This window comes from Alligator mississippiensis, chromosome 9, assembly GCF_030867095.1.
Source record: "Alligator mississippiensis isolate rAllMis1 chromosome 9, rAllMis1, whole genome shotgun sequence".
In the NCBI taxonomy this organism is placed as follows: Eukaryota; Metazoa; Chordata; order Crocodylia; family Alligatoridae; genus Alligator; species Alligator mississippiensis.
In genome coordinates this window covers 67,671,517-67,693,399 of record NC_081832.1, presented here as the reverse complement: position 1 = coordinate 67,693,399, position 21,883 = coordinate 67,671,517, and the positions used below count along the sequence as shown (strand labels likewise).

The 21,883-nt window shown below is 44.1% G+C and overlaps 1 protein-coding gene across 1 annotated transcript in view; it reads left to right on the top strand.

Annotated features, from left to right (window-relative positions):
* Positions 1 to 136: 136 nt before the first annotated feature.
* Positions 137 to 21,883, top strand: part of SLC22A4 (solute carrier family 22 member 4) — a 54,453-nt gene continuing 32,706 nt past the window's right edge. The window contains exons 1-3 of the mRNA XM_006261136.4: positions 137 to 588; positions 17,819 to 17,922; positions 21,547 to 21,701. Of these exons, the coding sequence (XP_006261198.1) occupies positions 196 to 588; positions 17,819 to 17,922; positions 21,547 to 21,701 (652 nt within the window). The 5' untranslated portion in view covers positions 137 to 195. The remainder of the gene's footprint in view (positions 589 to 17,818; positions 17,923 to 21,546; positions 21,702 to 21,883) is intronic.

Sequence of the window (21,883 nt, the reverse complement as noted above, 5' to 3'; positions counted from 1 at the left end):
GGCGCGGCGATGCACGGGGGGGGCAGACCCCCCCACGCAGGAGGGGGCTCAAGATGGCGGCGGAGCGCGCGGCTGAGGCGGTGCCGGCCGCGGGGGGCGGGAGGCGGCGCCTGGCGGGGAGGGCCCGGCCCGGCCCAGCCCATCCCATCCCATCCCATCGCATCGCATCGCAGGCGTTGCGGCTCGCCCGGCAGCATGCGGGACTACGAGGAGCTGAGCGCCTTCCTGGGCGAGTGGGGCCCGTTCCAGCGCCTCATCTTCTTCTTGCTCAGCGTCAGCATCATCCCCAACGGCTTCAACGGCATGTCGGCCGTCTTCCTGGCCGGCGTGCCCGAGCACCGCTGCGCGCTGCCGCCCGGCGCCAACCTGAGCAGTGCCTGGGCCGACGCCAGCCTCCCCCGCGAGCAGCGCGGCGGCCGCGACGTGCCCAGCCGCTGCCGCCGCTACCGCCTGGCCGAGCTGGCCAACTTCTCGGCGCAGGGGCTGCGGCCCGGCACCGACGTGGACCTGGCCCGCCTGCCGCAGGAGCGCTGCCTGGACGGCTGGGAGTACAGCCGGGACGTCTACCACCACACCATCGTCACGCAGGTGCGGCCCCCGCCTCCTCCCGCCGGCTGGGGGGGCCCAGGTGGCTCCCCTGGCCGGGCAGGGCACAGGCACCCCGCGAGCGCCCCCCTGCAGCGGAGGGCAAGGCCCGTCCATGGGGGGATGCCCCCTGCCCCGCCTCTAGTTGCTCCGGGGCGTCCCCCCTCTGCAGGCAGCTCGACCTCCGCCCCGGGTAGGAGGGAGGAGATGGCAGCACCTGAAGCCCTGGGGAGGATGGGTAGCGCGGACAGGACCGATCGATTCGGAGCCGATTGGGCCCGACACCGTTGTTGTTTTGCCTTTTAAATGCCAACCTCTGGGGCCAGGGACAGACGTGACGCTTTACCAGGGTAAGTAGGGACCTACTGAAAGCGCGGCTGCGTGATTGTCACGGAAACGGCGATTCCAGGCAGGTGGGCGGCCAAAAATACATAACAAAAATCCACTTGCAGGGGAAAGCGTGCGGGAAAACGAAAAACATTAAACGAGCTTGCCAGCGAGCAGGGGAAAGCATGCGGGAAGCCCTGCGGGCTGGGAGCGTGGGGAGAACGGGGGGGAGGGAGCAGGGCAGGGATGCCACTTAGGGATGGCTTCAAACAGTGCCTTAATTACCCTGACTAACCCCAGTGAAGTCAGCCATGCTTATTAACGTGTGGATTAATGGCTTCCCTGGGATTAATCAAGGTAATTAACCTGCAGTTTCGGGCATGTGGCAAACTGGGGAGGGGCAGGACTGCTGGGGCCCCGTGGCCAGTCAGGTGTGGGGGTCCCAGCCACGCTCGGCCCCTGAAAATGGCAGCCAGCCCCAGAATCTGCCCACAAAATCGACCTCGCTCCCCTTCTTGTTGCCTCTTTATTTGTCCCCTGGAATTAGTTGACGTTTCCCCATCGGCCTCCCTTATTAAGGAAGTTTCCAGTAATTCAAGATGGGCTTAAGCCCATGGTCTTTCAGCGCATCAAGTAGGCCTGTATCCCTCGGGGGCAGTGAGCAGATCCACTGAATTCAACACTAAATGTTAAGATAGCCGCTCTTGCTAAACCTCATAAAACCCCACAAGACATTTCACAATGTTTTCCCCACGGTTGTCAGGAATTGCTTTTTTTTGAAGGATAAAAGGTGACTGGAAAGGGAGTATCCCCAGGGGGTGATTCATTCATTGGCTGTCATGTTTTAACACAGCTTTAGATTGCACTTTGTGAGCTGGTGGGATATGAAAAGAACGCAAAGTGAGCTCTAGAGGTTTTTCATACTCCTAGTCATTGCAGATGCATAAAGGAGTCATGTCAGTTTGAAAATCACTGTTGTACTTACTAGGGTTACAAATAAGACTCCATGCAGAACCTCTGTGCCTGCAGGCTGCCCTGTTACCATCTATAATATCCCTTTGCTCAGGGACAGGGGCTTGCTTGTGCAGCCAGTTACAGGCAAGAAACAATTCTGGGTAAATATACCAAGTCTGGTTATTTGTGAATTTGACAGCACCTTGGTGTCTGTCTAGCCCAGTGGTTCTCAACCTTGTTAGGCTCAATTCACCCTTAGGTAGACTGAAGGCTCTTGTTAGGCTCAAAGGACCCCTCAGAAAATGCCAGTTCTTAGTTGTCGCTCCTTTTCTTCCTACAGGAAAGCAGTAGAGCGATTCTTCTGTTGCAGAGACCTCAGAAAGATCACAGTAGGTCAAAACGTTTATAGCACCGTAGATTCCTATTTGAAATCCCTGGGTTCATTTTGTGAATCATGTTTGCACATGTAATAGCTCTAATATTGCATGTCACACCTCAGCACCCTTGAAGGGATCTGAAGGCACCCCCAGGTGCTGCAGCACCCGGGTTCAGAATGACTAATCTAGCCTGTTTTGAGTGGGGACGGTTTACATCTTCCCCACTTAGTTTGTGCCTTGCTGAAGATCTTTATATACTTCAGTACAGTAGCAGAGAACCTTTTAGGGAGCAATGTCTTAAAACAGTGGTTTTCAGCCTGTGGTCCACAGACCTCTGGGGGTCTGCAGACTCTGCCTAAGGGGTCCATGAAAGATGACTATCATCAATCAGAAGTGTGCAAATACCCACACTTACAATTCAAAGGGTACGCAACTCCTTTTGAAAATTTGTAGGGGTCTGCAAATAAAACAAGGTTGAAAATCACTGTCTTAAAAAATTGTATCTACAAATTCTAAAACTACAGATACACTATGTGGAGAGGGCTGTGTTGGGCTTTTTAAAAAAATTTTCTGATTGAGTCGATTAAAAAGTCAGAAGTTATTGTTTATGTTGACAGGTTTCTGTAACTAGCCTTTGGAGCTGTGGTCTTGGCTATGAGTATGTGAATTTCTGTGGTGTGTTATTTTTCGTTTCCTCTCTTCCTGGCTTCATCTCCATGTCTTTGGTGGCGCTCTCAGTTCAAAAAGGGTTGGCACTGAAAGAGGAGGAGCCTATAATTCATTTAGCATTGGCTTTGGCTTCCTGATTTGGCTTCATGGTCAAAGCCTTGTGGACTCAAAATCAGAAAGCTTCATTCAGGAACAACGGTACAATTTCTGTTAATTTGGAAGTATTTAAGTTAGAAGTGACTTACAAAATAATTTTTAATGAAAAATTTTCTTCCCTTTTGCTTGTTTCATATATAAAAGGAAAGCCTCAAATGTTGCTTCTTAGGACTTCTACTGGTATCTTTTGCAATAGGTGATTTCAGGCATGTGGAATCTATCTTTGCTATGAGAGTCATAGTCATTGAATCATAGGCAGGGACTTGGACTAGATGACCTTTCAAGTTCCCTTCCAGTCATACTATGTCTACTTTACACTATCCTATATAAATCCATTGTCTAGCCTCTTAGCAAAACTACATAGTCAATATGTCCAACTGCTGCACAAAATGTTAAAAATAAGCTCAAGGATCTGAGAAAAAGGGCCACAGTCACCACTGTGGTGCAAAACTGCTCCCAAAATTCTTTCTTGATCCCAAATATGTCGATCAGTCTGACCCTGAGTAAAGGGCTAAGACTTTTAGCCAGAAATCTTGAGCAAGTTTGCAGATGGTTTTAAGTCCCAGCAAGACCATTGGCGCATCCCTGGCCTTGGCTGAAGCCAACACCCATTGCCTCTGAGGAAGGCTGAAAAAACCGCCTGACACATGCAAGAGGGGGGGAAATTCTGTCCCGGCCCCATGTGACAAACAGAAAAGCCCCAAAGCATGAGAAATACCCACAGTAGAACACAAGCATTGCTATGCCTGGATAAACTGATGCCTGCCCAACTTTCTCTTGAACACCTCCAATGATGGAGATTCCACAACTTCTCTAGGTAGTGTGTCCCACTGCCTCACTCTTCTAACAGTGACGTTTTTCATGATATCCAGTCTAAACTTACTGTTCTGCAGCTTCAAGCCATTGATCCATTTCTTATTCTCTGCAGCAAGAAAAAAAATGTGTTTATCTTTTTTATGGCAGCCCTTTGAAAACTGCTATCATGTCCCCTCTTAAGTACCTTCTCTGCAAGCTGAACGTGCCTATCTCCTTCAACCTCTCCTTGTCTGCCTTGCCTTCCAAGTCCTTTATCATTTTTGTTGCCTGCCTCTGGACCCTCTCTGACTTCTACACGTCCCTTTTAAAATGCCTGTGGGACTCCACTCAGAACCTCCTGCCATTCTGACTTGGCTCCATTTATAGTTATCCTTTGCTTGCAGCTACTAAGACAGTTGTCTGTCCACCTAATAGTAGTTTTGTTTAGTTCATGATTCTCCAATTTGTTTATGAGAAGGTTATGTGGGATCTTGTCAAAAGCCTTGTTAAAGTCCAAACATATACAAATATCCACAGAATTCCCTTCATCAGCCCAAAGCATTATTTTGTCAAAGAAGGAGATCAAATTTGACATGATTTGTTTTTAGTATGTTGGCTGTTTGTGATCAGCCTTTTCCTCCTCCAGATGTTTGAAAATGGACTTTCTTAAGATTTGCTCCAGTAACTTTTTTCCTGCTTATTGAGTCTAGTTCCCCAGGATTCTCCTTATGGTCTTTTCTTAAAGAGGGGCACTGTGTTGGCCCTTTTCCAGCCCTCTGGTACCTTGCCCATCTCCCACTTCATGAGGATCATTGCTGAGGGCTCTGAGATCTCCTTTGCCAGTTCCTTCAGTACCCTGGGATAAAGTTCATTAGGCCTTGCTGACTTGAATTCATTCAAACCCATCAAAATCTCTCTGACCGTCTCTTTTGGTGTGTTGTCCCTTAGCTTGTTCCGTTCCTTATCCAAATAATTTTTATTAGGTATCTGGTTGCTGGTTAATCTTTTTGTGAATGTTGAGACAAAATAGTTCTTGAGTAGCTCAGCCTTCTTTGCATGTAAGAGTTCACCCTGACCATTGAACACTGGACCCAGACATTTGGGTGAACATAGATTCTGAGGTGTCTGCTGTGACCCAGCTCTGTTAGAAAGGCAGTGTACCAAAGATATAACAAACCCTTTATCCATAAAGTACATTGGTTACTGATGTTAAGGTGCTGCTTGTGCCCTCCTACTACTGACAGTCCACACAGTGCAGTGCTGAAACAAGGCAGACTGGATTTTTCAAGGCAGTTCTTTCCTTTAATTGTACACACAAAGGTCAGGCAGAGAAGAATAAATGCACTCCCAAAGGGGCATAGCTCCTGTAAGTTGCTTGAAATGGCAGCCCTGCACCGCTAATACTAATCCTTCCACCAGTTGATATGACTACAGCTACTGCACTGAAAGTAGCAGAAGTGCATGTAGATAAGTGGCTCTGGCTAATTTCCCTCGTTTTCAGTTGCTTGGGATATTTTTTTAATAGAATTGAAGTCTGTTTTCCATCATGCATGTTAGACAGCTGTACTCTACAAAGCCTCTGCTACTTCAGGTGGGATTGTTTCCTTTGTTCTCTTAAGAGCCCTTAGCTGTGTCATGGCTATCTTAGATTGGCAACTCCTGCCAAACCATGTATAAAGAGTTTATGAAGCTTAACGTTGAGAAATGTAAAGTGCTCCACCTCCAGGACAAGCAACTCCCAATGCACCTACAGGCTTGGCGACACCAAACTGACTAGCACCACGAATGAAAGGGACCTGGGGGTAATAATAGACTACAGTATGAGATTTAACCAGCAGTGTAATGCTGTAGCCGGTAGGGCAAATAATACTATGGCATGCATCAATCAATGCATCTCCAACAAGGTCAAGGAGGTGATTCTTCTGCTCTACTCAGCACTGGTAAGACCGCAGCTGAAGCACTGCATCCACTTTTGGGCACCACACTTTAACAAGGACGTGGACAAGCTTGAGGGAGTCCAAAGAAGAGCCACCTGTATGATCAGAGTCTTAAAAGACAAGCCATATGAGGAAAGGCTGAGGGAGCTGGGACTCTTCAACCTGAGGAAAAGAAGGCTGAGAGGGGACCTGGTAGCAGCTTACCGCTACACTAGGAAGGTACATCAAGGGCGTGGTGAGTAACTGTTCACCAGGGCACCTGAGGGGAAAACCAGGAGTAATGGCCACAAACTCCTGGAAATTGATTCAGGCTCAACATTAGGAAAACCTTCTTCACAGCCAGGGTGTCCAGACTCTGGAATAAGCTCATTCCAGAGGTGGTGCAATCACCTACCCTGGAAATCTTCAAGAGGAGACTAGAGAGCTACCTTGTTGGGGTCACCTGACCCCCAGTTATCTTTCCTGCTTGGTGTAAGGGGCTGGACCCGATGATCTTCCGAGGTCCCTTCTGGCCTTACAATTTATGAATCTGAGTAACTTTGTTTCTTGTTTGCTGCACTATCAGCAACTATCACTTGAGTTGACTCTTGGAACCCTAAACTTTATCATCCAACCATTCATTCAGCCTATGGGGCTAAGCCCACTGCGTCTCCCAGCCTCTCTAGATTTTTGCTTTTCCTCAGACATGGCAAGCTTTTGTATTACCTGAACTGGGACAGTCTGATTGCCGGGTCCTCTGCAGGCCACAGGGTAAAAGAGTGTTGCATATGACTTGTTACCCAAAGTCTCTGACTGGCTTCACCCTCAACCTAGTTCAGCTCGTTTCAGTTCTTAGCAGGCTTGTTGCAGCTCCTCCCTGATTGCAAGTTCTGGATTGGGTAAAGCTTTCCTTCTCTCACTTGTCACAGAGCCTCTTGGTCCATGGTAGTCAGTTTTTGCTGCCATCTTTGATCTGTCTTGCCAGTCCAAAGTAGGAGTTTGTAGCTGGGTTTAGCAATCTGCCTGGACACTTGATAGCTCCTGCCCCAAATTTATCTCCTAAGTGCAGGTCCTCTTTCCCTTCTGGGAGACCTTCAGATGTTGCTGCAGTTGCTTTTTCAGTTACTTTTCTTTCTTAAGTTCCTTTTTTTTTTGCATCTGACTTGCTTTATGCTCTTCTGGCTGCTTTCAGATGTCGGGAGTAACCCTCATTTATGGGTAGGTGCAGAGGTGCGGCTTGCAAACAATGCACATAAAGTCTTTTATCTCTTAATCTCGGAGAAGCAAGCAGCAGATGGTTTCCTTCCTCTCTAGATCTGCTTTTCTAGCCAGTCTGTACCTCAAGAGGCTCTGTCCCTCTTCTGCCACTCGGGGCCACTCTCATGACCTGTTTTTTCTTCGTGCTCCTTTTCTGCTTCTAAAAGACAGCTTGCCAGAAATCCCTTTCATCCCTGCATTTTTTCTCTGTGCACCCCAGCTAGGCATAGGTGAACCCTTGACCCCACATGCTTACCTATGGTCAGGTTTTGCTATCTGACCATTGTCCTGGGCCACAGCTTCTGTTTTCTTCTGCTGTCTCACTCCATGTAAGGTTAAAGTTTCCTTTAATTTAGTCTCAAAGAAGAGGGGTTAATACCCATCAGTTTTAACAAGGTCTGTGACTGGCTTCCAGCCCATCATTATGAAATAACCAGGGGACAATCTCAGTCAAACCAGAGCGGAAGCAGATGCAAGGTTGCTTTGAAAATGCTTACTCACCATCCTTTCACTGATTTAAGTACTTGGGCTCCAGCACCCTATTTACTTTAGCTGTAGGGACTGTGTATAGGAGAGATGAGTTCTGCTGTGGCCAGGAACTCAGCCATAAACTCAGTGCCTTCACTTGAGAGTGGATAGAAGCTTCCAACATGCCCATTGCCCCCTCCAACCTCTACTCTGTTTGGTGGTGCTTTAACCTGGGCTACCTGTGGTAATAGGCCCTTCTACCCACTTTGTTATGAGGATACAGGCTAAGTTGCTCAAGTGCTGTTAGTTCTCCAGTGCCTTTCCTATGATTCCCTGCGTGTCTAAAGACAAGTTCTTTCTTTTCAGCATCATAAAGAATCATGGGATATGCCCTCAGAAATACTAGTGACTTGCATGAGTGTAGCACTGATGCAGACATGGTAACTAAAGTAGGGCATTGCAGTATGTCTGCTTACATCTAAGTCCCTCCAGCCTGGTGTTTGTACCCAGGGGCAAGTCCCACTCGGCTTTGTAGAGGCAAACTGAAGCTTTGATTTGATTCTGGGGACAAACAAAATCAGTGAAGCTCTTGGGCTAAGTACAGATGGTCAAAAAGTCCAAGGCTGAATCGATTCAATCTTTGCAGGTTTGTCTAAAATGAGTAGAGTGAACCAAGAAGCTAGTGAACAGATGTTCACTTTTGATTCCGGAAATGCAGCCACATGCCTACAGTGGCTCAGGCCAGAAGCTGCGGAGTCACGCTTGCTGACCACTGCCAAAGGGAAGGAGGGGAACTAGGAGAAAAGCCCTCGGAGGCTTTTCCCACCCTCCCTGTTCAAGTGGAGTGGGTGGGGGGGCATACCCAGGCCCTGAGTATGATGGGGGGAGTTAAACCCCCACTCTGGCCTGCACTGACTCCAGTTGAGGTCTGCCTGGCCAGGGAGATGAAACCCTTCCCAGACTTAGCCCCCACTCCCTGCTCAGGCGGGGAGGTGGGGATGGCAGCCTGGCCCCAGCCTGGGCCAGCATGCTGAGTAGGGAAGGGGGTTTAAACCCCCTCCCTAGTCTGCATGGGACCCCTGCTGGGGTCTGCCTGGAGGGGAAGGGTAACGGCTCCTCCCAGGCTGCCACTCCACTCAAGCAGGGAGTGGAGGGGAAAGCTTGGCTTCTCCCCCCTCATCCCCCCCTCCTCCTTCCCCTGGCAGACCCCAGCTGGGATCCTGTGTGGGCGGGGAGGTGCCCCCCCAACCTCTGTGCTGGCTGGGGCCTGGACACCCCCCCCCCCTGCGCCCCAACTCTCTGCTGGAGTGCAGAGTGGGAGAAAAGCCTGGGAGGGGCTGCTTCTCCCTTGCCAGGCAGACCCTGGCTGGGGTGCAGAGCTTGTTTTCCCCCCCCCAGCACACCCTTCTCAGCCAGCCAGAGCAGTGATAGTGCTCTGGCTAGGGAGCAGAAGGGCAAGACTAACGCAGCTCTGCTGGAACCAACAGCCCAGCCCAGGGCTGCAAAGCATCCTGGGATGCTGGGGAACAGTGAATTAACTCAAACCACAAGGGGGTCTGGGAGAGAAACTGGTTTGACCTAAATCAGTTTAGTCTGATACTACATCCAACCAGATTTATGTTAAACCAGTCTCAGGACTCTTTGAAAGTGGTTTAAGTGCACTGAACTTCTGTTCTGTTTTAGGTTTAACCTAGTTTCTGATCACTTAAACTGGTTTGTGTGCAACTTCTGTCCCTAGCTTTGAAGAGCTAATGTAACTGGTGTGTCCTGAATAACAGCCCTGTGCAAGTCATGGGAGACCTTGCAGGTGCTGGACTTTCTGGATATGAATTCTCCACCATCACTGTCACTGATCGGCTAGTAATTACAGTTCCCTTTTTGAGCCAGACTGTCCTGAGAGAAGAGGTACTATTTCTTTTTAAGTTACCCACTGGCTGTTTTATTCCCTTGCTCATTTTAACGTTCACTTTACAGCAGTAAGCATAATCTCTAGCTATGGGTAATTGAAACGTGAGCTCCTCCACAGCAGACAATTCCACCAGTCTAATGTGCAGTACTGAAAATCCTCCATATACAAATTGAATGCCAACAACCATGGGTGTAAAGTACCTGCAGAGATTATCCACTCATTAACTGATTTTTCTCAGCAGTGGTTTTTAAGTAGATCCAACCTAATGCTGGCACTGTGGTTAAGAGTACAGGATCTAGTGATATTCTTCACGATTCACTGCACTTAACCTTATTAGCAGATGCCGTCTTCATGTTCTGGTGCAAATGGAATTTGTACATTGTAGACTTCTTGCAGTCATGCCTGTTAGTGACTATTTCTGCATTTTACTTGACCTGTTTGTCTTCAGACTTACTTTCTGTGTAATTGCTTTCCTGTGATTCGTAGACTTAATCTTTTTAAACAGAGTTATATAGCACGTTAATCTTTTATTGTGAAACTGGTAGTTTCAAGAGATTGACAATGTAGCGTCTTGCATAGTGTTATGATCTCTGGAAAGCATGATGCAGGAAAAGACATAGTGTGCTGGAGCACTGGGGGAAGTTAATCAGTTATTTCTGACTGAGTAACAGTATGAGGAGAAAGGCGATGATCTCTTCAAAGGCCACTGCCGCTTTCAGCAGTGAAAACAATCTCCTCTGTTACTCCAAGGTACTAATCCTTCAAAAAACCTGTGAATCATTAGTGTTCTCTTTTGCCAGCAGCAAGTAGAGTTCACTATTTGATGTGCTATAACTATCTTGTAGGAGTGTGGGGGTAAGGTATTTGGTGATCACAGAAAGATTTAAAATATGGTAATCTCTTGCCTAAATGTTAAAGTGACCGCACTTTCCTTCTAGGTTTACAGGAACTTTGCCCTCTTGATGTGTCTGATCAGGAATCCTGGAGAATGGCATTTTAGCTAGTTAATGAATAATGCATTTGAAATGCAGATATTTTAAAAGGTGTATTTACAGTTACTCTAGCAGAAAAGTTTAGATTTTTTTAAATTTAATTGCTGCTATTTTGGGGGGAAATGATGATAAATTGCAGTTGCTTTTTAGAAAGGTGACCATCTTATGGTATTAAGGACTGCATGATTGGGTAGATCTCATTTAAAGGTTTTAAGAATGTATTTTAAATAGGATTAAAGCAAAACCTGGAAACATTGGAATGATGCCTGTGCTGTACACTCCAGGATGTTGGGGAGAGGAAAAAAATAATCGGCTAATTTAAAATCTTTCAAGTCTAGTGTTTCACTAAGAACATGCAGCATTCAAATGTCTTATTTTGTTGTTTCTCCTCTCTTTGTCAGTTGACTCTGGGACTGCTAAAATGTATCAGTCAAATGGCTGCTGATTATCTCAAAACAGCTAGTTGTAGTTGTCAATTAAAAGTAGTAGTGTCTATTATGAACTCAGTAGTGAAAGTCAGGAATAACATTTGCCATCTTCTTACGCAACATAGGAAAGGAATGTAGGCTAATATACTACCTGTGCCAATAGAAGAAACATAAAACCTGTATTGCATGGCCTTTAATAATTAATTTCATGCTTAAAGAAAGAGTAAAGTTTCAGGCACTAAAGCCAAAGCTGCTTATTAGATTGGGGAAGCCATAAATGTGATATATCTTGACTTCTTACTGTTTTGTTGTTTACACAGGCCCACGTGATAAGTTTTCCTACTTTATCAGAATAAGCAAGATGCAGGTGGGCACACAGGTAATTGAAAAAACTGCAGTCAGAGTCACTATCAAGGATTTGCTTTCCAGTTGGGAGGATAAATTAGGTGATGTCCTGCAGTAGCTTATTCTGCATCTAATAATGTTCAGTATTTTCATTAATACACTAGAGGGTAAACTTATACAATTTGTAGGTGAGATGGGGCTGGAGGACAGTATCAGACTTCACAATGGTTTTGGAGAATGGTCTGAAATCAAGAAGATGATATTCAGTAAAAGCACTTTGAAAATAATACACTTGGGAAAGAAAAATCCTTCATGAGAATAACCAGCTAGGTAGCAGTACTGCCAAAAAGAATCTGAGGTTTTAGTGAAGTTGAATGAGTCAACAATATGATGCTGATGCAAAAAATAAATGAAGTTATTGTCATTTTAGGTTATGTAAACAGGGCATGTAGAACATGCAAAATATTTTTTCTGAGGCTGAGGCTTAATGTCCCCTGGTGACTGCTGCCAGTCTTTAAGCCACAGGTGCATTAGGATCTGGATTAAATCCAAACTGGATTTATTTTCTGTAGTCCATTAAGGATCCAGTCAAAGTAAACTTTGGTCACCTCCAGCTATACCAGATTTGATCTACTGGCCTAAAGGGCAAACATCCCCATATTGTGTTGCCCATTCCCTGACCTGCCCAAAGCACTTATGGAAAGAGTTTATCATGTGCCTCTCATTAACCTTCGTGTTTTGGCTAACTTGGTGCGTTCAGGTTGACTATCTCGTACAGTACAGTAGTGAGTATTGATTGTAGCACTAATGTACAAGCCTTAGGTGGGAAATGTTCCAATTTGTAGTATTATAAAAGTTTTGGCAGAGTACATTACATGTCGGGCACAATATGTCTTCTACAGTGTTCCCCGTTGAACGAGGGAGGGAAGATTTACATTTTGTACAGAACAAAGCTTTCTAGACCTCTGCCCACAAGACATTGTGTACTCTGCCTGAAACTTGGTCTGGAATCTGCAGCAGTTTTCAATTCTGCATCAGCTTCAGATAAATTCAGTATCTGAAATTTAAGTTACTCATTTTTCCACTTAATATAGTCTTCATGACTTCGCTAACTTAAAAAAAAATGACAGAGCCTCACTGTGCTTTAGAATATGTTAGGGATAAAAGGTAGTAGGAGATTTTTATAGCTAAGGAGAGGATGCTGGGGGCTTTTGGCTCCAGGAGGATGCAGGAGACTGTCTTTCTGTACAGGGGTAGGCACGTGAGCTGGCTGTTTCTCTTATGTGCTGCAGGGATGTTTTAAGGATGCTAAGCACTTTAGAAATGCTCTTTACTCCGAAGTGCTTGCAGTGTGGAAGACAAGGAACACACAGGCTGGCAAAAAGGACCAGACTTACAGGAAGTATGATCAGCTGTGAAGTAGTTGGGTACTGACAGATTCTCATCAGGAATTCAGTCATCAGCCCTGTTTAAACAGGTGAGGCAGGTCAGATCAATCATGGATAGTTCTTTAGTCTGTAGACTTGGAAAGTGAACATAGCATCTGTTAATATTCAGGACTAGAGAACTGCAAAAGATGTGCATGTGTATATAATAAAAGGTTACTTGGAGTACCATCTTGTATTAATGGATGGATTCTGCATCCATGCTTATTTGTTTTCATAGATATGTATACTTTACCTTCATGAGTATGAAGGCTACCTTTTGTGAGTTGTTCTCTCTCTCTCTCTTTCTCTCTCCTTTCCTTCTCTCTCCTTGTCCCATTTATGGGGTGTGGTTTCATTAGTTATTTTAACATTAAAGGAATATAATTCCCACTTTAAGAGATTGGCGCACGGAAACTGACTAGCAGGTGCAATTAAAGCTTTCTAATTATATAGCTTTATAAATTATGTAGATTAAAATGATAAACTATGGTTATCATTATATAATTATACTGTTGTAGCAATTCTATTACAGAAGGGAAGTGATTCTATTCTGGTATTTTATATGGATTTTTAGTTTGTAAGTCAGCATTCTAGTCTCTGAATCTCTCTATTTTTTCCCGTATTCTTTTGTCTACAGTCCAGAGGATCTTGACAACTTTTGCATCATAGCCCAAAATAATGTTAACAGTCTATCTCTGAATTCTCCCTAAGATTTTAGTTTCTTGTTTTATCATGTGCCAATTTAATTATTGTGTTCTAAACCAGGCCAAGCACTAATTTATATACAATCACAAAACCATTGGGGAATCAGTTTCTCAGTGCCAATCATGGCAGTTGCTTAAGTTCCTAGCCTCTGTGTGTGTGTGTGTGTGTGTGTGTGTGTGTGTGTGTGTGTGATCTTTTTACTTGTAATGTAAAATCCATCCTTACAGAATTAATTACTGAAATTTAAACCTCTTAATCCTCCCAGTGAGAGTAAACATTGAAAGTTATATTGTCTTTGTACAGTTGCATGCTTAAATCTCAAAACTCTAGCCCTGACTCTCCCATTTTTCCTAGGATTTGTCTTGTTTTTGTCTTTATAATTACGCTTGAGATCGGATTGTATCATACTTGCATCTGATAGGCACCCAACATATTGCTTCTGTTATGGAAATCTTAATGAAATGCGTGTGGTGGTATTCTTAGCAACTGAAATGTTAATATTCAGTTTTTGAAGTTAAATGGCTGCTTCTGTTGAAATGGAAAATTACTTATTCTTTCTATTTTACAAGGAGGGGGAGTTGTCCATTAAAATGTAAACAGCTTGATTTCCCCAAGGTGTTTCTTAATGCTTATGAAGCTCTTTATATATATATAGTGCTTCTGCAGTGTTTCAAAATATTATGTTTTTGTTTTATTGACTGCTGCATACTTGTTTGTAAATGGCAGCAGTAAAATTTACCAAAGTCCTGTTTAATTAATTCGACTGCTGATAGGCAAAGTTATAAAGAGCAATAAAATCGTCAGAGCCATCCATTAATGGAGACAAGACACTTCTACATAAACAGCTTTGTTCATTTTCAGAAATGAACTTTGCAAATGTCTTTGCAAAAGTCAGGCTTGCAGGCTTAAGTTATTTTACAATGCTGCAAAAACTGTGACATAAGCCCCCATGTTTGTTGTGTATGTTTCCCACTCATTGATGCTAGCATGCATTGAATCTGTGTACATCTTTGTTTTCGAAACTTTTGACAGGCATGACTGGTTTTCCTTTAAGAAGAAAATCAATCTGCCCAAACTTGACACAAGTAGAGCTGAAGTAAAACTGATGAATTTCCTGTTTCTACCAAATCGCACTACTTCATTTACACTGTGGGTGAACTCTCACAATAAGAGGAATAAATGCCCCAGAACTTGAGACTTTTCCAAAGTAGACTATAAAAAACGCTGGAAAAGCTCCTCTTGAAACGTTGTGCATTGTATTGTCTGAAGATGAGCTAGATGACTTAATTTAAATGAATTCTGCTGCTAGAGATGTTGTTTTCAAAAGGGGAGAGTAATCCGTGAATGAGATCAGCAGTAAAATATAGTCTAAATTACTTTGCATTTTAACTCGTGTTTCCTGTGGTACTCTGAAGTGTAACCTCAGAAGTGCTCTTTGTCCTCTGTAAGTCGCTCGTACTTCACTGTACCATGAAAATCATCTAAAAGCATTTGTTGTCTAACATGAGCATCACAGTCTCTACAGGCTTAAATGTCAGGAAGAGAAGGCATGTTTATTAATTTACAAGCTATTTTTAAAGAATGCTATCAGCTATACTTGCTACAGACCTTCCTCTTTAATCTCCTGCCACAATGTTGGGGTGTAGAAAGAACAGATAAAAATCAGGGTTAAAGAATGCAAGGTTTTATTGTAGTGTTAGTTGTAGACACCAACCAGGGCTGAGTACTAAAGATCACCTTATTGAAACACAAGAAATGTGTACTGCTCATACCCTGTATTCACTTTTTGTTTTTAAGCATAATACTGAGTACTGTCTATATGGAGTATATAGGCAGGATGTCTGATGCATCAATTTCTGATTATGATGCTCTTAACGTATAAGATTTCAAATGATAACAGACAGTTTCTTTAGGCAAGCAAATGCTTGTAACTGTCAGTTGTTTGCAAAACAGATTAAATATCAGAATAACTGAAACTTCTGCTGCAGAGGTACTTTAACTGCCGTGCATTTAAGAAATATTTGTTTAAGCTGGCAAACAGTGCCCAAAATTATGTTCCAGTTTACCTAGGGACAAGTTCCTGTAAAGGCCCAGAGTCTAAGAAGTATGGCTATAAACCTATTGTTAAAATTAAGCTCTGCTTTAATCTGAGGCTTAATTAGATTATTTCATTATTACCCGAGGTTTACCTGAAACTCTGTAATGTAGGTTTAAAAAACCTTAGCTTGTAGAGCTGAAATACTTAAAGCTGATGATTAGGAGAAATTATTCCAATGATGACTTGTGTTTTACAATTCTAATCAAAATTAATATCAGTAATAGAAAAGGTGGCAAACACTTAATCACCTCTATAGCTTATTAAAATGGAATGTGCTTCAAAGGATGGCTAATGTGAGAAAAAAGTCAGCGTGTTAAACCTGACACTGCTGCTCTCATATACAGACATACAACAGTTCTTCTGGTAAAATGGAAACTTTCAGTGACTTGGGATCACACCACTTTCAAGCCTTCAACATGATTCTATCCACAAGCCTCCTTTTTTTTACATAAGTGGCATCTGCAGTGGTCTTTTTCCACTTGGGCTCTTGTGGTGATATTTTTCTTACCAAAGAACTAGCTTGGGGCACTGGAAGCTCAGCTTTCCTTCTGGATCCTTCTGGGAAAGTAGGAGGTTTTGACCTCCTCTTTCACCCCCATGGATTGTCTACATATATTCATGGCCACTTAGTGTTACTTCTTGCAGGAGCTATGCTGGCCACTGCTTCCCAGTTTCTATTCAGAAATAAAGATGAGGGTGAATTTCTCAGTTTTGATTATCCTTGCTTATTTTCCTCATAGCCTCATGGGGAAGGAGGGTGTGCATGTCAGCCTCTTTACCCCACGGTATGTTCAAAGACCAACTTTGGAGGGACTTCTGTGCAACATAATGCTGTGAAGTGCATTCCCTGACCTCTGTTCCACATCAGTTCCAACCACTGTTTGCTCCTGGGGGACCATATCACTTCCTGTTTTCTGGGACTGGAAATATTCACCATGGCATGGCAGTCCTCATGTTGGCAAACTTGAACAAAGCTCCAGAGCTGATGTTTTGACTAAAAATGCCTTCACTCCTCTCCCCTGAATGCCCTTCTTCTCTTCAGTTAAAATGAAGACCTATAGTAATCTAACAACATAAAACCGTCCTGGTTCTGATAAAAGAGATCTTCTAGGAGAAAGGTTCAGTACTAGTAAATATTTTTACATTGTGATATAGAGAGAGTAAGCAATGGGGCACAGTGTACAAATGTGTCTTTGGCTGAGGTTTAGATGCTTCTCAGCCTCTTTGGAGCTTCTTGCTTTCCCCACATTTTCTCTGCTCTGCTCTGTGCCAGTGAACAAGACCCAACTTCCACCCCTTTTTTATGGCCACAGTAGCACAGGTCACTAAGAGTTACTAGAGGTCCTGGGTTCCCAACTTAAGATACTCTTACAGGTCTTGATTTGCATGAACAGGTGTTCATACCTTTCTGAAAGTTAGACTTCTCTGGGATGTCTGTCTTTGGATAGCCAACACTGCTGATAAGTAGGGACCTACCTAGCCTGCAGCAAGAGAAAGCAATTTTTGTAGCTTGGTCACAACCCAGAAAGCTGATTTTTATGATCATTTGTAGTAGCCCTGCCCCTTGGCACTGATTGGCAGAGACGCCCCAGTGGAAGGAGGGACAAGGGACTGGCTGCCATCTTGATTGCTGGATGCCCTTCATGTGGCTCCAACCCTCGGTGCTGATTGGCAGAGAGATATGACAGGACAGCTACCATCATGGCTGCTGCTCTTCGTGCTGCCCTGCCAGTTGGTGCTTTTTCCCTTGCAGGTGGGTTGCAAAGCCAGGCTGCAGTAGTAGCAAAGACTGCTAGCTCCCAATGGGGAGCCAGCATTTTTTTTAATTAATTTTTTGGAGGGTTGATTTCCTGAGAAATCGCAGCTGTGGAGATAAACATGTTATGTGGTTTCTGCAAAAATCATGAAACTGCAATTTAAGTAGGTCTCTACTGATAAACACTGCAAAGGAAGGTAGGTGTATCAATTGCAACCAACCTCTTCTGGCCACAGCTATGACTGAGCTCAGATTTGCCTTTTCTGTGGTCAGATAAACCATAGAGGAATTGAATGGGAGGATGGGGGCACAGCTACAACTGTAAGCATATTGAAGGAGTGGCAAGTGTCCTTCTCTTCTCTTCTTTGGCTTCTGTTCTCACATTTTCCATTCTCCCCAGAGTTGAAATGATTGCATTTCCTTTCCTGTTTACTGTCTGTGCATTTGGGTTCTTGGTGGGGACCCGTCACTGTGTAATAGCCATACCCTTTATCCACAGCCAAATGGAAACACAAGTATAGGAAAACCAGTCCAAATTATGTTGAAATTGGCCTACTGCCAAAATAAGCAACTAATTTAATTCATCTGCTGAACCAATTATAAAATGATATTAAGAAACAGAAAATACTGAATCTTGCTTTGTTTTTCTTGCAGTGGAATCTGGTATGTGACGATGATTGGAAAGTCCCACTAACCACCTCCTTGTTTTTTGTGGGGGTGCTGATTGGATCCTTTGTATCGGGACAGCTCTCGGACAGGTAAATCTCTTCTGCTTCTGGAAACGGAGACCACAGTAATAGCTTTCATGTTAGAACACATATTAGTGACCTATGCTAAACCAAAATGAGGGTCCTAATTCGTGTAAATGCTAAGATAGATTTTCATGGGGGGCATAAGGGGTCTCCATAAGCGTGTCTAAAAATCCCAGTCCTAACCTACCATTTGTTCAGTTGTCCCCTTTAGAATTAACACCCTTCACATCAGGAACTTTCTACAATGCACTTATGTATGTGTTTAGATGTTTTGGTGTTGACTTCAGAAAAGGTCAGTTAATGTTTTTTCTATGAATTCCCTTCAGATAGTCTCCTGAAGAATAAAACCTTCGTTAATACCATCACTGAAAATCCAGTCTAGGAGCCTTGGGGTAGCTTGAATTGAATGTATAATTTTTGTCTCCATCAAACCCTTTTCTGTAGATAGAGACAAACTGAACTCCAAAATAGGAAGAATAAAGATGATTCTCAATTATTTTAAATCTTATCCATTCCTGATGAACTAAGTTACATATTTGCTATAATTTAAAGCTAAAAGACTACTAGGTAATCTAGTCTGATATTTGTATAACCATTACATTATGCAGCCATATTTAACCCAATGACATGTGTTTGGCTAAAGCATATCTTCCAGAAAAGCATCTTGAAGAAATCAAGAGATGGAAAATCCTCTACTTTCTTTGGCAGGTTGTTCTACCAGTTGATCACTGCCACTGTTAAAATTTGTTCCTGATTTCCAATTTGAATTTGTCTGGTTTCAGCCTTGTGCCTTTTCATTCTTGTTATGCTTTTCGGGCTAGAGTAAAGAACCATGGTATTTTCTCCCTTCATAAATCCTAATCATTGTAACCAAGTCCTTTCTCCGTCTTCTTGTTGAACAGCTCTTTGTCTCCCATTGTGAGGTTCACAAATAATTTCTTTGACTTTTCTCTGCACTTTCTCCAGTTTTTTTAGCGTCCTTTCAAACCCTGAGCACCAGGAAAGGGTGCCTTGTGTCAGGTCAGGGTTAGCTGCAACTCTTGGGTTCTCTCCAAGTACTGCTTTTCTGGCCCTTAGGCCTCCACAATACTCCTGCTCTTAGGCTAGGTACAAGGCCACCGCCTTTTTACCACCTGTGACTCCTCAGCAGGTTTGAGTCCTGAATGTCCTCCCTCCTTGTTAAGTGCGGGGCTGTCTTGAGCAGGCACAGGCAGCCCCATGTGGGCTGTGAGCGACTGCAGCACAGGGCGCCGGGCATGGGGTGGGTGAAGGGCCGCTTTTCCCCATGCTCAGCATCAGCTTGTAACCCACCTCTGCTGACAGCCTGGGCCCCACGCTGGCTCCTGGCTCGTCCATCGTGGCTGTGCATGGCAACAGCAGCTGCTCAGCGTGGAAGAAAGCGGCCCCCCCGCTTGCTGTGCTGGGCAGTGTTTGCCACTGCCGTCTCTGCTGCTCAGCGACCAAGCTCCGAGTGGACAGCAGCAGCGAACACTGCCTGGCGCAGCAAGTGGGGGGCCGCTTTGTTCCGCGCCGAGCAGCTGCATGGAAAAACGGCCCCTTGCCCACCCTGTGCCTAGCGTCGTGCACTGCAGCCTCTCTCAGCCCACCTGGGGCTGCCTCTGCCTGCTAAGGACAGCCCCGTGTGCAGGCTGTGGGCGGCTACAGCAGGAAGCACCAGCCACGGGGCGGGGGAAGGGCAGCTTTTCCCTAGGCCACGTTTCCCCAGGCTCCTTCCCTGCCCGCGGTCCTCCCTCCTTACCTGAGTTTCCAGTGCGGTGCAGCCACATGGCCCCAGGCCAGAAGCCCCTTGGGGGGCTTCTGTCTGGAGGGTTGGGGCTGGGCAGGCCCTGCTATTGCAGGAGCTCACCAGGGCTTACCTTGGGTCCTACGGCCCTGGCTCCTGTCATTTTTGACAGGAACCAAGGACAGATCAATATTAATTTTCTACATTTTTTAGGGGCCCCGTGGGCCGGATAGAATGGCCTTGTGGGCCAGATTTGGTCCACCCCTGGTCTAAGCCATGCCTGATTTTAGTTGCTTCTAATCATATAGCAGCAATACAGGAGCAACCAACCGTTAGACTGACATGTAATGTTCATTAAATGTTACAGACATCTTCCATGTCTTTAAGCAATGTTCCAGTAATGGTATCACCACTGCCATACACTGCGGAAAAATCATTTTCAGCTTCTAATCCCAACTGCTCTGTTTATTTACTCGGGGATCAAATTTGGCTTTTGTGCTACAGCATTGCTCTGAAAACTCATGTTGCGTTGTCTGTTCCCCTGTCCTCTGTGTCTGTCTGTCCTCTGTTTATAGAGCATCCTCAAGGTTTTATGTAATTGTTCTATTCTTGAATTAGGAATCCGCTTTAGGGGATTGATGAATGTAGATTTGTGAAACGATGGAATTTTTTAATCCTTTAAATCTCAGATATCTAATTCCACTTAATCCAAAATTAATCTGTTGGCTCTTGACCCTGATACAAAAGCCAGCTAATCTTTTATCTTTAAAATGAGACTTGATAATCACTAAATCTCTCTGGCGCCATTTCTGTATTGAGAACATCCAAAAGAAATCTCTAGAACATATGTTTGTTTTCAGAAAAATTCACTTCTGCTGGCTGCTGCCTGGGCACTGATAGGATTTTTTAGGAATATCTATGGTTTTCATCTTTTTAGCAAGCCTTGTAACTTGTAACATTTACCCACAAGTCAATGCATGCCTGTGTATGCCTTTGAGTTCTGAGATAAAGTTACACCTAGTTTTTCCATGGAAAAAAATGCAAGTATATAGACAATAAGTTATGAAGAAACAAGGTGAAAGAGGGAGGAAAGTATAGGTAAACCATTGCTGGATTTCCAGTCATTGTCCTAGCAGACTAAGTGGCCAAAAAAATCACTCTTGCCTTCCTTAGCTGCCTTGAGCAATTCAACTATTACACCGCAGTTGTATGGATTGCTTTAAGGTGCAGAGCTATTTTTGTTGGCAATAATCAGAAGTTTCCTGCAGGAAGGAGAGTAATGTTCACACTTGTTAGGTAGGACTCATAGCTCCACTTCTTACTGAAGTTGCCTGTTGCCTAACATTATAAAACTCCATGAAACCTTTAAAGTCTATACAGTCGGAAAGCAGTCCATGAAGACATGGATAATTCCATTGCAGAGCTTTCCTTGAAAAATATGCTCTTATTAGTGCGAAGGAGCACACACTGAACAGTTAGAATAAAATAAATTGTTAAATGGCAGTTTGTTTGCTAAGCACCAACTATCCAAGTCCCTGAACAAGGCAGAAAAAATGTGTTCATGTAAGTAAAGACTGCGTCATAGCACAGAAAAACTGAACTAATGTTTCATAAGTGAGCTTGTTTGTCATTATCTTATTTCTGCCTGCCTTGTAATTCTTCTAACAGCTTTTTACATATGATATGTTCTGTGTTGCAATGATACTGATTTAAAATACTCTTTAGGATCTCTGCCCTTAATTTCTTCTTTGATAAATTTCTTGGGTTCTAAAGCTCCTACATTTTAAGTATTTTTTTAAGCTTTTGACTGCTATTGCTTAGCCCACCTTCAAGAAATATTTTTTTATGGATTTTGTATAATATTCTCATTTATGTCTTTATAAAAGGTTTGGCAGGAAGACTATTCTCTTTGCAACCATGGCTGTGCAGACTGGCTTCAGCTTCCTGCAGATCTTCTCTACCAGCTGGGAGATGTTCACAATACTGTTTCTTATAGTTGGAATGGGACAGATCTCTAACTACGTTGTGGCCTTCGTATTAGGTATGAACATGTCTGAATTGCATTTATGCTTGCTTTGTATAGTGGTGAATGCTTGGAAGAACAAAACAGAAGTAGCATCATTGTGGAGACTGCAACATTTTCCACTCTTCCTAATCACATTCACGAAGATATTTTACCTTGGAAGCTTATAGGAATCTGGTTAAACAAGCATAACTATATAC